At 40.3% G+C, this 15,355-nt stretch overlaps 1 protein-coding gene across 1 annotated transcript in view; it reads right to left on the bottom strand.

Annotated features, from left to right (window-relative positions):
• lrmda (leucine rich melanocyte differentiation associated) overlaps positions 1 to 15,355 on the bottom strand; it is a 433,718-nt gene that overhangs the window by 88,834 nt on the left and 329,529 nt on the right. Inside the window, exon 6 of the mRNA XM_062995130.1 lies at positions 7,797 to 7,807. Within this exon, the coding sequence (XP_062851200.1) occupies positions 7,797 to 7,807 (11 nt within the window). The remainder of the gene's footprint in view (positions 1 to 7,796; positions 7,808 to 15,355) is intronic.

The raw sequence follows: 15,355 nt of genomic DNA, 5'->3' as shown, positions 1-15,355 counted from the left end.
CTCTCTGCACTGTATTTTTACTCTTTTTAGATTCTCCCAGAGAGAACTCTGTCATTTGGCTGTCCTTGGTCCAAAGTGTTATTTAACACCTGACAATGACAGCGGCCACCATTACCACAACATCACTTCTAGAATTATTTCCTGCGGGGGCTATTCTTAAATTCATCCTCTGGACATGAGGAAAAATCTGATATGGAACAATGAGCTCTGACAGATGTGAGCTGGCAGAGCCAAACAGTCACACCTTTTTGCATCAGATTCACATTCCACATACAGATATTAAAAGAGTCTTTTTAAAGGTTATACCAATAATTATGTAATGTTTTATTCAAGTTTTTTTTTATTATTAATTGCAATAAAAAACTAAAATGTATTATTTATTAAATTACCTGAACTTTTATTTAACTGATCTTTTCACTGACATGCCTAATCATATTTTATAAAAATAAAAAACAATAGAATGTGACACTTGTAGCTCAAAAAAGTTGGGACAGAGGCAAAATAAGGTTATACAAGTAACACTGTTCTGGAAGGTTCCACAATTAGCAGTTTAACTGGTCATCAAGACTGAGTATAAAAGGAGCTTTATTTTGGCTAGTTATAACTTTTAGTTTAATTTAATTTTGTGTATGTATGATTTGTGTAAATTCAAATTATCCTCCAGGCCACCAAAGGAGGATGGGGGTCCCTGCTGAGTCTGGTTGACTTCCAGCAAAGGCTTAGTCATTGCAGTTAGAGATGGCTCATGGTTCACCACTGTGTGCTAAACTTCAAAGTTCAAAGACAATGTTTCTCAGCACAAGACTGCAAAGAATTGAGATCTTTCACTGTCCACAGTTCATAATATCATTAAGAGAAAAATTAGGGACAATCTCAGTGTGTAAGGGCCAAGGGTGGAAACTGTCGCCGACTGTACGTGGCCATCAAGCCCTCAAGCTGTGCTGTTTGAGAAACTGTCATGCTACCATGATGGACACAGCAACATGGCCATGGGAGTACTTTGAAAAATCATTGTCACTTAAGACAGTCCGCCGCTGCATAAAAAAAATGCAACCTGAAACTGTATCATGCAGAGAGGGAGCCATATATTAATTTTGTGCAGTTCTCTAGACCCAAAGTCTAGAAACATGTTATGTGGTCAGATGAGTCCACATTTCAGCTTGTTATTTGGGAATGGACATCACATTCTACATGTCAAACATGAAAAAAAAAAAAACATTCAGACTGTCACTAACGGAAAAGTGCAAAAACCAGCATCTGTGATGGCATGGGGGTGCATCAGTGCCCACAGAATGAGTGACCTGCATATATGTGAAGGTACCATTGATGCAGAGGCTTGTTATTTTGGAGAAAACAGATGATGCCAGGCCTCATTCTGCGTGGCCTCACAGAAATGTGGCTTCACAGACATAGACCAAGAATTTGGTAATTGAAGTATCTATCTATCTAGAGTGTGTGTGCTTAACTGGCCTGTATGCAGTCCAGAACTGTCCCAATAGATAAAATAAATGTATGGTACATTATGAGGAAGAGAATCAGACAACAGTGACCATGAAGTGTTAAGCTTAAGTCTTGAATACAGCACGAATGAGAACAAATAAAGCCTGTTTCCTTTAGAAAAGCCATAACATAAAAAAATCAACAGGACTACAGTTCGGCAGCTGAAATGTACACCAACATGTTTTTTTCAGATATCTGTCACCCCTTCACATGTGAATGATCCTACTGTATCATTAAGACGATAGGTCTACTTGACCAACAGATCAGTTATGGTGATCAAATCAGAAATTTAGTATTCACTTGTATTTTTTTATTGTGATGAAGAAAGTAGTGAAGGTACTGGGCAGCACCAGGATCCTGGGGACCTAGGTTCCAACCTAGCCTCCAGGCACTGTCAGGAGTTTGACATGTTTTTTTCCATGTTTTCTCAGGTTTCCTGGGGTGGTTTCTTCCCACCTCCTGAAAACATGTGGAAGGTGAACTGGGGGTTTGAGTTTGAGTAAAAGGATGAATCTGTAAAGGGAGGATTGGAGCCCTTTCTGATGTGTGTTCCTGACTTGCACCGGTGTTTCTGGATGGCACCAGTCCCACTACAACTCTCATCTGGATATGTTCTTGAAGATAAATGAATCAATAATAAAACCATTTTCCAATTATTTTATTATTTTTCTTTTATAGTTAAGAAGTAGCAGCATTTTGGTGTTTGAAATGAAGTAAAATGCATTATATCATGACTACATTCTATGTGTATACACCGATGAGGCATAATATTATGACCACCTTCCTAATATTGTGTTAATCCCCCTTTTGCTGCCAAAACAGCCCTGCAACTGTGATGCACTGTGTATTCTGACACCTTTCTATCAGAACCAGCATTAACTACAGTAGCTTGTCTGTTGGATCGGACCACACGAGCCAGCCTTCGCTCCCCAGATGCATCAGTGAGCCTTGGTCGCCCATGACCCTGTCGCCGGTTTACCACTGTTCCTTCCTTGGACCACTTTTGACAGATACTGACCACTGCAGACCGGGAACACCCCACAAGAGCTGCAGTTTTGGAGATGCTCTGACCCAGTCGTCTAGCCATCACAATTTGGCCCTTGTCAAACTCGCTCAAATCCTTACGCTTGCCCATTTTTCCTGATTCTAACATCAACTTAGGATACTAAGAATATCATATTCACTTGCCCACCCACTAACAGGTGTCGTGATGAAGAGATAATCAGTGTTATTCACTTCACCTGTCAGTGGTCATAATGTTATGCCTGGATTATGTATTTAACACTTCAGTCAGAACTACAGTTCAAATTCAATCAATACAAAATAAAACGTAAATAATTTTTGGAAGAATCAGTGCTCAGAAGAATCATAGCGGATGCTCACTACAGACCGCTTATCACAGTTTCTCCAACATGGAAACTTTCATCTAAGTTTATTTCTCATTAGGAGATTCAATAAACTGCTGCATCTTCTCACTGCACAAAGAACCTTATTTAGTTGATTCTTCCCATCGCTCAAAGCCTACATTGTGATCAAAGCAAAGCAAAATGCTGTCAGGGGACTGGTGTCTTCAATATCCAAGCAACACTAAACAATCAATAGAGCAAAACAGACAGCATTTATAAGTATAGCTTTAAGCCATATTGAGTGCCAACTGCAAGGACTCAATCTAATCCCACTGATAGTGCAATGAAAAATGCATGATTTAAGCAAGGTTCTTTTTATCTGGAATAAAGATCAATAGTGGGATAAAGTTATGGAATCAGAGTTGCTGTGCTAACTAAATATGGCTGTTCAATAAAACTCGAGCCTATTACCAAGAAACAAAGTACAGACAAAACAACAGAAAGAGGAAAATTATTTAGCTACAAACTGTCACTTATTAAGACAAGAAGTCATTTTTGTTTAAAATTGATATAAACAGTATCGTATCCTTTGAAACAAAAAATATACAGTAAATTGTGAGCAAGATAACAGAAACACATGAAATAGAAGCTTGATTTTGAGTAATATTACCAATGAACATCATGAACATGCTTTAAAGGAACTCTTAATTTCAGCACTTTGATGTGGGGTTTTTAAACAACATGGCACCTCTCAGCTTTTAATCGGCCAAACAGTGGTACCTAAACTGCATGTTCCAAAGCTGTGGCAGTGTATGTCAAAATATGAGGCCAACAGCAAACTAAAAAAATAGACAGCACTTGACAACACAAACAGAAAAAACTAAATGATTTCATTTTTGACCAGGGTGATCTACAAATTGCACACTGGGAACTTCACCAAGCTGGCATTCATGGCAACTCTGCCATTTGAAAACCTTTTGAAAAAAAAGGTGTAAAGAGCACAAAACCTGGACCCCTGGGCACTTAAATGTTAGATTGGTGTTATCTACACAGACTTATATACATACACACACTGATCAGCCATAACATTAAAACCACCTCCTTGTTTCTACACACACTGTCCATTTTGCACTTTGTAATTCTACAAATCTATTTCTCTACATACTTTTTTAACCTACTGTTCCTCAAGGGTCAGGACCCACACAGAGCAGGTATTATTTAGGTGGTGGATGATTCTCAGCACTGCAGTGACAATGACATGGTGGTGGTGTGTTGTGCTGGTATAAGTGGATCAAACACAGCAGCTCTGCTGGAGTTTTTAATACCGTGTCCACTCACTGTCCACTCTATTACACACTCCTACCTAGATTATTAAAATGAAATTAAAATAGTAGTGAATAATAAAGTTTATTTCTGGTGGCTTGTTATTCCTTCACATAAAAGATAGGTGAATTAGCACAATCTATTCAGACTAGCATTGGATATGGACTATTAATGTTATTATTTATTAGGATTTTAATGTCACGTTTCACACTCTTTGGTTACATTCATGACAGAAACGGTAGTTTCTCATTACTCAAGATTCATCAGTTCACAAGTCATTCAGTAACACAGTCATGGGTAATTTTGTATCTCCAATTCACCTCACTTGCATGTCTTTGGACTGTGTAAAGAAACTGGAGCTCCCGGAGGAAACCCAAGCAGACATGGGGAGAACATGCAAACTCCACACAAAAAGGACCCGAACCGTTCCACCTGGGGATCGAACACAGGACCTTCTTGCTGTAAGCCGACAGTGCTACCCACCGTTCCGCCTATAATGACAATCTAGGAAACTAGGATCTGAACAGAAGATTGGGGCTGAGCACTTATTCTTACAGTGTGAAAGAAGCTGTAAATAAGTTGCCTGTACGCTAACTGTTTAAATTCCTAGCTCATATTAAAACCTAATTTAATTTAGTCTTGGGTCAATGAGACATGTTTACAGTCAACATTTCCAATGAGGAAAAAAACCTTTGGGGATGTAAACAAATGATACCCTTCATATGAAAACATGTTGCAGGATTTTTCATTTAGTTTTTCATTAGTTACACCAAAATGTCATATTTTGTCATACTGTTCTCATATTCTCTTGTCTGACATAAAAAATGAAACGTGAGGCCACGGATAACTGATCTGACATACGTGATAGATGTTCAGCTCAAAATGGAAATTAAAAACTGGAGATCATTCATCATGGCGAACATTACTCCTAGTTAGGCACTCTTGTCTAATATTAACCTTGAACACATGCTCCTATACACTCACCCACCCATATTAATCATGTCATACTCTAAATCAGCTGCAATAATATTCCATGAATAATTATCTATTACATTCTTCATAAAATGTGCCATCATAAAGGTGGTCTGCAGTCTAGATGAAAGAGATATTCACTGCTGTTAGGAGTATGGACTACCAAATGTTAACAGAAAGGAACCCTTCTAAAATACATTGCAGCAACAATGTTTTGCAAAGTTTAGCAGTGTGTGTGTGTCCTGTCAATCTTCAAAAAAGTCAGATTCAGTCCAATTTAGTACTGATAAGTTTTCCTCCTTAATAAAACCAGTGTTTTCATTTTACACCAAGCTCCTGCTTTTTTCTGACAGAGATGAGATGTATAAATTATGAGCAGCTGACACAGTTGACTCTAGCGCCCGAGGCCGCTCATCAATCATGTCCCGTGTGTCAGCAGGTAAGTGATGTGGCCCCCGAAGGCAGAGCCCTTTCTTAGATGATGAGGGTGGGATGGGGAAGAAGACGGAGAAGCAGGGAGGAGGACAAAAGTGCCCTTAACAGCTGATCCGTACTTAACAACCTCCTTAAAAGAGCACAACCACCAACAGCCTTTGTAGCCTTGTGTAAAGTGTGCACTCTGAGGCATCACATCTTGAGGACGCTGGTTCTAACAATGTCATTACATTACGACTTATACATTGGGGATGCATCATTTGATATATTTCACACAATATAATGTCCCAATTTAGATATGTCCGATTTCCCCATACAATTAGGTGACCCCAATCTGTACAACACCCCTCCAGCAAACTTATACAGAAAGGCTAGATGCTACGTTCCCTGTATTTCTCTGGCACTCAAGTTAGCACATCAACCCTACAGTAAAGGTCACTGTTGAAGCAATGAAGTAATTTCTCATCTAAACATTTAAGACAAATTTTACAAATGAAGATGGAGAAGCAGGGAGTAGGACAAAAGTGCCCCAACAGCTGATCTGTATTTAACAACCTCCTTAAAAGAGCACAACCGCCAACAGCCTTTGTTGAGGCATCACTTCTTGTGGACGCTGGTTCTAACAATGTCTTTTCATTATGGCCTATAGATATTATGGCCTATAGATATTGGAGATGCACTATTTGATAGGTGATCAGGACACATCAAAATGCATTTCTTTTGGATTATCATGCCTATAGATACTGGAGATGCAGCATTTGATAGGTGATCAGGACACATCAAAATGCATTTCTTTTGGATTATCACGCAATATAGTGCCCCAATTTGGATATGTCCGATTTCCCCTATACATTCAGGTGACCCTAGTCATCTGTACACATACAACACCCCTGCTGCTTGATTCTTTGCACCTCCACCCATTAGCAGCAAATTTATATAGAAATGCCTATTACATATAAAGAATAATGCTACGCCCCCTGTATTTCTCTGGCACTCGAGTTGGCACATCAACCCAACAGTAGGAGTCACTGTTGCATGGACTAAGTAATTTCTCATCCATATCATTTTGGATTTCTTTTGGATTGTCTTGGATTATCAGGCAATATCATGTCCCAATTTGGATATGTCAGATTTTCTCCATACACTGAGGTGACCCCAGTTATCTGTACAACACACCTGCTGACTGCTTCTTTGCACCTCCACCATTAGCAGCAAACTTACACCGATCAGCCATAACATTAAAACCACTTCCTTGTTTCTACACTGACTGTCCATTTTATCAGCTCCACTTACCATATAGAAGCACTTTGTAGTCCTACAATTACTGACTGTAGTGCATCTGTTTCTCTGCATGCTTTGTTAGCCCCCTTTCATGCTGTTCTTCAATGGTCAGGACCCCCACAGGACCACTACAGAGCAGGTATTATTTGGGTGGTGAGTCATTCTCAGCACTGCAGTGACACTGACATGGTGGTGGTGTGTTAGTGTGTGTTGTGTCTCTAAGATGACCAACTCAAACAGCAGCAATAGATGAGCGAGCGTCTCTGACTTTACATCTACAAGGTGGACCAACTAGGTAGGAATGTCTAACAGTGTGGACGGTGAGTGGACACAATATTTATAACTCCAGCAGCGCTGCTGTGTCTAAACCACTCATACCAGCACAACACACACTAACACACCACCACCATGTCAGTGTCACTGCAGTGCTGAGAATGATCCACCAAACAAATAAAACCTGCTCTGTGGTGGTACTGAGAGAGTCCTGACCATTGAAGAACAGCATGAAAAGGGGCTAACAAAGCATGCAGAGAAACAGATTTGTTTGTTTGTGTTTATTGCCATATTAGCAACACATTGGCTATTTTATGGCATACACATTTTTTTTTTTTTTTAGATCCTTACTATTAGAAATTTATTAAAAACTTGAAAATAAATAGTAAAAAATAAATCTAAAAAGTAATAGTAAAAAATATGCTCAGATAATTTGTTTAAAATTTAGACTTTCTAAAAAGTTAAGAATTTTAGATGGAGAAATCTTCTCGAACAGTTCTTTTATTTTATTTATCATACCAGAACTCCTTGACTTCAAACTGTCTCAGCTCAGTGTGTCCCCCGCCATCTGTCAGTGGATCACCAGCTTTCTGACAGACCGGACACAACAGGTGAGGCTGGGGGATATTACCTCTGACATAAGAACAGTCAGCACTGGTGCACCACAGGGCTGTGTCCTCTCTCCACTGCTATTTTCTCTCTACTCTAATGACTGTACCTCTACAGACCCAACAGTGAAACTTCTAAAGTTTGCAGACGACACTACGATCATTGGACTAATCCAGGATAGAGATGAGTCTGCATATCGGCAGGAGATTGATCGGCTGGTGCTCTGGTGCAGTCAGAACAACCTAGAGCTGAACACACTAAAGACTGTAGAGATAACAGTGGATTTTAAAAGGAAACCTTCGACACTGCTCCCCATCACCATATTCAACAGCACTGTGTCTACCGTGGAGACCTTCAGGTTCTTGGGAACTACTATTTCCAATAACCTAAAGTGGGAGGCCAACACCAACTCCATCCTCAAAAAGGCCCAGCAAAGGATGTACTTTCTGCGTCAACTGAGGAAACACGGTCTGCCACAGGAGCTGTTGAAACAGTTCTACACCGCAGTCATTGAATCTGTCCTGTGCACATCCATCACAGTGTGGTTCGGTTCAGCCACAAAACAGGACAGATGCAGATTGCAAAGAGTGGTGGATAGAGCAGCAAAAATCATCGGTGCTCCTTTGCCTACCCTCCAGGACTTATACACAACAAGGACCAGAAACCGGGCAGAAAAAATTATCACAGACTCTGCACACCCTGGACACGAACTCTTTAACCTCCTACCCTCTGGCAGGCGCTACAGAGCCCTGAACACTAAATCAAACAGACACTGTAACAGTTTCTTTCCAAATGCCATCAAACTCATTAATAACAAAAACTGAACTACTGTTTACTGTTGTTTACATGCCACACTGCACTTTATACATGCTGTATAATACCGTAACTGCATCTTACCTTACTCAACTATTTATCTTACACTATTTTTATATTTTCTGTACATATGCAAATTCTGCTGAACATGTAAAATTGTACATTGTCTACATAGTCTTGTCTGTATATTGTATTGTTGTAAATTGTAGAGGGCTAACAACAGCCGGAAACAAATTCCTTGTGTGTGTAAACATACTTGGCGAATAAAGCTGATTCTGATTCTGATTTCTCAACCCTGTAAAAATGGTCTCTGATGGCTGAAACTGTAGGACATTCTAATAAAATGTGTTTGATTGTTTGGGGTGTACTACAGTCAGTAATTGTAGTTCTAATAGTAGTAGTAATAGTACTGTGTAGTAGTAATTTTGTAGTTCTACAATTACTAGTCAGTAATTATAGAACTACAAAGTGCTTCTATATGGTAAGTGGAGCTGATAAAATGGACAGTGAGTGTAGAAACAAGGAGGTGGTTTTAATGTTATGACTGATTGGTTTATATAGAAATGCCTATTACATATAAAGAATAATGCTACGCCCCCTGTATTTTTCTGGCACTCGAGTTGGCACATCAACCCAACAGTAGGAGTCACTGCTGCGATGACCAAGTAATTTCTCATCCAAATCTAAATATTTAAGAAGTCTGGTACCTGTAAATAAATGTAGATAAGGTGGATAATTTTACAGATATTTGGCTTATTCATTTCAGAATTCAAATTTGGAAGAAATTTAGATGTTTTGCATAATTACATAAGCAAATGAACAATTTAAACATTATGTGAGAACTTTTAGTTCTTTTACTTTTAGTGTTTAGAACTAAACTAAAGTTATTATCAGGTTTATGTAAATAAAATAGTTAAGTGCTCTTGCCGTGTACAGGCTTTAGTCAAAGGAAGCCGCATGATGAAACGATATGATATGCCAGGGCGAGAGGCTGCTGAAAGCCAAAGCCTGCTAATGAATGTGTAAACAACACCAGCAAGGAAGACACAATCCACTGTGAACATTCACACCTACAGCATGTTTCAACCACACGTCTGTGCTAGCCATGCCAAATGTTCCACCCCACTTTAAAGCACGGTCTGCTGAGCGCCGCCTTTTGTGCAAGCACGCCGTCTTATCCTCAGAAGAATGTTGAACTTGTTTAACAAAATGGCATGCAAGTTCAGCAGGAGGAAGGGCAGGATCAGGTTTCTTGCTGAATGCTGAGAGCAGAGATAAAAGTAATGAGACAGCTCTCATGGGGAATGACAGGTAAAACACAGATGTTTACACAGCACACGAGCTACCTTATTTTATCCCGCTCTTATCCTCTGCTGTCTCAGAGGGGCAACAGTCTGGGCTTTCCGGCTATGTGGCTGAGTGAAGGATCAGAGTGTACGGCCACAGCACGGCGGCTGAGTAGTGACATGCGCTTCAGAAATGCACTGAGGTCACCAGCCACACGTTACAGACCTGCAGGCAAGAGTCTATTGACACAGGCTAAGGGGGAGCAACACAACAGCCAACAACACAACAACAAAAACAACACAGGTGTCGCCAGCATGTCTGTTCTAGTGTATCCCTACAGCCCAATAGAAGCAGGGCAGGTGGTGAATTTATCAGCGGCAGCTTTCATCGCGTGATGATGGTTACGGCGCTGACACAGAGAACAAACAAGAGCAGTGAGGGAATGAGGGAATGTCAAGATAATGCTAAACAACCTCTACATGATCTCAGCCATCAGGAGCTCTGTTTAATCAGCCCACTCCTGCACTCTATCCTAGTCATGTGCACAAAAAAACTGTGTTTGGACAAAGAGAGCCATTAGTGGATTATCGAACTGAAAATATTTGCACCAGCTAGTGATGGCTCCCATGCCTCCAACAATAACTCAGGATAAGAGCAGAATTTTGGCACAAAAAGAAAAGGGGGTGGATTAAAATATCCAGGCTTATAACTGAGTTTGTGATTATTTAAAAGCAATCTTAAATAAAAAATAAATGCAGCTATTATACAAGGTCAATAAATACGTACACCAATCAGGCATAACAATAAAACTACCTCCTTGTTTCTACACACATTGTCCACTTCATCATCTCCACTTACCATATAGAAGCACTTTGTAGTTCTACAATTACTTACTGTAGGCCATCTGTTTCTCTGCATGCTTTGTTAGCCCCCTTTCACCCTGTTCTTCAATGGTCAGGACTCAGGACCACCGCAGAGCAGGTATTATTTGGGTGGTGGATCATTCTCAGCACTGCAGTGACATTGACATGGTGGTGGTGTGTTAGTGTGTGTTGTGCTGGTATGAGTGGATAAGACACAGCAGTGCTGATGGAGTTTTTAAACACCTCACTGTCACTGCTGGACTGAGAATAGTCCACCAACCAAAAATATCCAGCCAACAGCACCCCGTAAGCAGCGACCTGTGACCACTAATGAAGGTCTAGAAGATGACCAACTCAAACAGCAGCAATAGATGAGCGATTGTCTCTGACTTTACATCTACAAGGTGGACCAACTATGTAGGAGTGTCTTATAGAGTGGACATGGTATTTAAAAACTCCAGCAGCGCTGCTGTGTCTGATCCACTCATACCAGCACAACACACACTAAACAAGCACAGTACCTACAACAGCCAACTTCAAACTAAAATGACAAACACGCTAAAATTCACCAGCTTAGGTTTATTTGATTCTAAAATGTAAGCAAATGTGTATCAAATACAAATTATTCATGCCATCTCTCCTCTTTACAAAGCAAATCAGGCAGAAATATGTGCTGTGTACAGTCTGATCTTCAGGAGAGTGAGGAAAAATCCTAAAAGATTTTGAACAGTCCCTGCTGGGTATAAACTGACAAAGGAGCATGTATTCTGATGATTCGACATCACTGCAAATAATGGGTGAGCTGTAAGATGAAAAGCGTGTATAATAATGTTCAGTCGTGAGACAAGGAGGCCATTAAAACGAACAGTCATGCCTTTAAAGTGTAGATATTATCTTATAGTGGCAAGTATAAATGCAGCTCCCTGCAGGCTGTAAAAAAGCACATTAATTTCCAGTTAGACTATGAAACTACTGAAATATCTTACAGTGTAAGACAGATGATCGGATGCCTTAAGGTACTGATACTGATAGTGCTAATACAGTTGTATAACCTTGACTCTACCAGTGTGTGTCAAAATAGGGAATGAAGTGTACTAAGTAAAGAAGCATAGACAACTAACAATAAAAACTGAGAGGAACAGTAACATACTAAAATATTTCTGTGGTTGGCATCCAGGTGGCGCAGCGGGATACTCCGCTAGCACACCAGCATCGAGTTTCTGAACTCCTCGTTTCGAAACTCTGTGTTGCCACCGGTCGGCTGGGCACCATCTGGCGGGCATAATTGGCAGTGCCTGCAGCAGATACTAATTGGCCACCACATCTGCAGGGTGAGGGCCGAACTATGTGTGGGTGGGTCTTCAAACGCTGTGTAAGGACCCTGATTGGCGGAAGACACGCCTGTGCAGAATGCAGGGGCGAGAAGAGGAGGGCTGTACTCGTGTCAGAAGAGGCGTGTACAGCGATGTGCTCTCCATGGATGCAATCTGGTATCTCTCAACAGCGAAAGACAAAATTGAGTGTCCTAAATCGGGAGGAAAATGTGGAAAAAATGCAAGTTTAAGACATACTGCACTGTTTTATTACAGGTGCTACAAAATATTACTCAGTACATTTTCCACTTTCCTTTGGCCTTCTTGATTCCTGCACCCATGGATAATACACAGTGTAGTGCAACTTCTGACATACCAAGATTTTCTATTTCTTAATAGTTTATCAGCAAATCAGGGTAGTTTTAGCCTAGTGGTTAAGGTACTGTACTAGTAATCAAAAGGTTGGTTCAAGCCCCAGCACTGCCAGGTTGCCACTGTTGGGTCCTTGAGCAAGGCCCTAAACCCTCAATTGCTTAGACTGTATACGGTCACAGTACTGTAAGTCGCTTTGGATAAAAGCATCTGCTAAATGCTTAAAATGTAAAAATGTAAATGCAAACTTCAGAAAATCTTCAGCATGACTTGCACAGGATTGAAACACTTTGGGCAACGAAGCACTTAAACCCCCAGCTTAGCTAAGCACACAACATCCTGTTACCTAGCACTGAACTATGTGGAACCAGCAGCTCTGGCAGGGCAAATAGTTGATGAACACATTTATTGAAAGGTTGAGCTACATTTGTCTATGAAATTAGGAAGGCTGTATTTTAGGTACATGTAAGCATTTTGTATGGCTAACATTGCCAAACACATTAATTAAAGAACATGGCATTTTTACTAGTCAAGGTGTCTGAAAACTGGGTATTTCAATACACATAGTGGAAGTTAAGGGCAAAATTTAATAAATTGATGTATAGGAAGTTGAAATCCTGTCTATATTTTTTTTTATCTATGTGGCTTAATTTACCAAACCCACTGCAAACCTATCTATCTACCTACCTACCTACCTACCTACCTACCTACCTACCTACCTACCTACCTACCTACCTACCTACCCCGTGTTTACTCTTGTGAGTTACATTCATGGCAGGAAAGGTTTATGTGGGTGCATTGTATCCGTTAGGTAGTCTCTGATATTATATGTGTATTCCTAATTTAGTGATTGTAATGAAGTTCAAAGGTTTTCTGCTTTTCCAAGGTTAAAAATGCCTTTCATTGTTCCAGCTATTGAGAATTTTTGTCTTCCCCTTTGGTATTTAGGGCACTCAGATAGTATGTGTTTAATCGTGATGGGTAATTGGCAGAATTCGCATTGTGGGACATCCTCCCCCGTTATCAAGTAGGAATGTGTCCACTGCAAACCCCATTTTTAGAAAAGTTTAAACAGTTGGTAAAATGCAATAAAAAGAATGCTCAAAATCATAGTCAGTGTAGAGCAAGGCTGTAAACCAGAGTGGAATGGTAGCTGTCATGCTACCATGATATATATATCCACATTGGCTCTGGAGTACCACTGTGACTTAACACAGTCCACCACTGCGGTTAAGGTACTGGACTAGTAATCAGAACGTTGCCACTGTTGGGTCCCTGAGCAAGATCCTTGACCCTCAATTGCTTAAACTGCATACAGTCTATGCAGAAATGCTGCTGAGTTCTCTTGGCCCAAGCTAGTCTCAGATGGACCAAAAGACAGTGGAAACCAGTGTTCTGACGTTCTGACGATGGTTTAACTTGCTGTCAGCAAAAACATTTAAGCTTGTTCTTGGCAAAAACAAATGTCAAGTTCTTTGTACCAAAGATAAAAAGAACCATCCAATGTATTTTCAGATAAAGGTGAAAAAGCCAACATCTGTCATGGTACATACATTAGTGATCACAACATGTATGACTTGAATGTGTGAAGGTACCACTGAAATTTCAGAGATACTGTATGCTGACATACTGCCAACCAGGCAGCATTATTTTCTGGAAAGTCCATGGTTATTTCAGCAAGACAATATCAGACTTCAAGCTACATGTGCTACAATGGTAAGTGTGCATGTGCTTGACTAGTCTTCCTGCAGTCCAGATCAGTCTCCTATTGAAAATGCATGAAGAGCAGAATCAGCAACAGCAAGATGAGCAAAAATTCCATACTTTTACCCACATTAGACTGTATAAACTATTTAGTGCTATAAACAAGTCACTGCAGAACCAACCAGTCCATATTTAAACAAACAATATCTATTCACCTTTTGACTGAGTTTAATAGAGAGTGGATAAAAAAGGATAGATGCCATTAACACTGGGTTTCCCACAGGGCCACTGAGAACACTCACTCTCAACACCAAAGAAAAGAAGGCCTGTCACGTCTGGAACAGTGAGCACAAAGCCTGGCTGCAGGCTGCAGCTCAGCAGTAGCGTCCGGCCCAACAGCGGCCTGAAAACAAACCGCCTCTCAACTATCTGACACAGACTGACAGCTCGAGTCAAGCCCACACACAAGACAGGTGTCAGACAGCCGTGACACTCCTGACACAACGTGTGTTTAGAAAAACTGATGAAAGCCGTGAACTCCTTTCTCACGATCAGAGCAACTGTCTGGTCTGTAGCAGACCTTCTTATTCAGATGTAATAGATGCTATAAATACTTTTATCAATGCCACACAAACCAGGGACATAAATCCACAGAGCGGACACATTATCTTTCAGTGGTCAAACAAAGAACAAGCTAGAAAGCTGTCTAGGAGGAAGATGACAAAGGCTCTTAGTTGTCTGGAAATCCGATGAGTTATGGCAGGATACGGTAAAGCTATCTGATGCACCAGTGCGGATTGCTTTACAGTGAGAAGGGAGCAGATCCTCTGTGCTTTGGGCTGAGGTGTGATGAAAGCCTTAGCAGGATGCAACACTTATCACATTACCTTAAACAAGCCTGCTGATAGATGCTGCCAGTTTGTAGACAAATGTAGGTATCTATTATACAACCAGCTGCCTTTTGTGTCTGCAAACCAATATCAGATGATCTGGTGATAATATTGCATCCATGTCACCTCATGACTACAGGTGTAACTTTTTATTTAGCAGAAAATGGGGCATTGTTTGCATCAGGTCAGTGTAGTCAGAACAGATAGCATAGATTTCTACTGCTAAAAAAGAAAGACGTTTTTTAAAAGACCTGTCCGATTCATTACTTCATTACTGCTAAACAAATGTATTCAATAAATTTCATTCATTTCATTTACAGCATTTAGCAGACACTTTATATCCAAAGTGACTTACAATTTTGACTTACAATCTA

Source organism: Trichomycterus rosablanca, chromosome 5, assembly GCF_030014385.1.
Source record: "Trichomycterus rosablanca isolate fTriRos1 chromosome 5, fTriRos1.hap1, whole genome shotgun sequence".
NCBI classification, from domain to species: Eukaryota; Metazoa; Chordata; class Actinopteri; order Siluriformes; family Trichomycteridae; genus Trichomycterus; species Trichomycterus rosablanca.
Note: the sequence above shows the minus strand (reverse complement) of the source record. Positions and strands in the feature narration are given on the sequence as shown.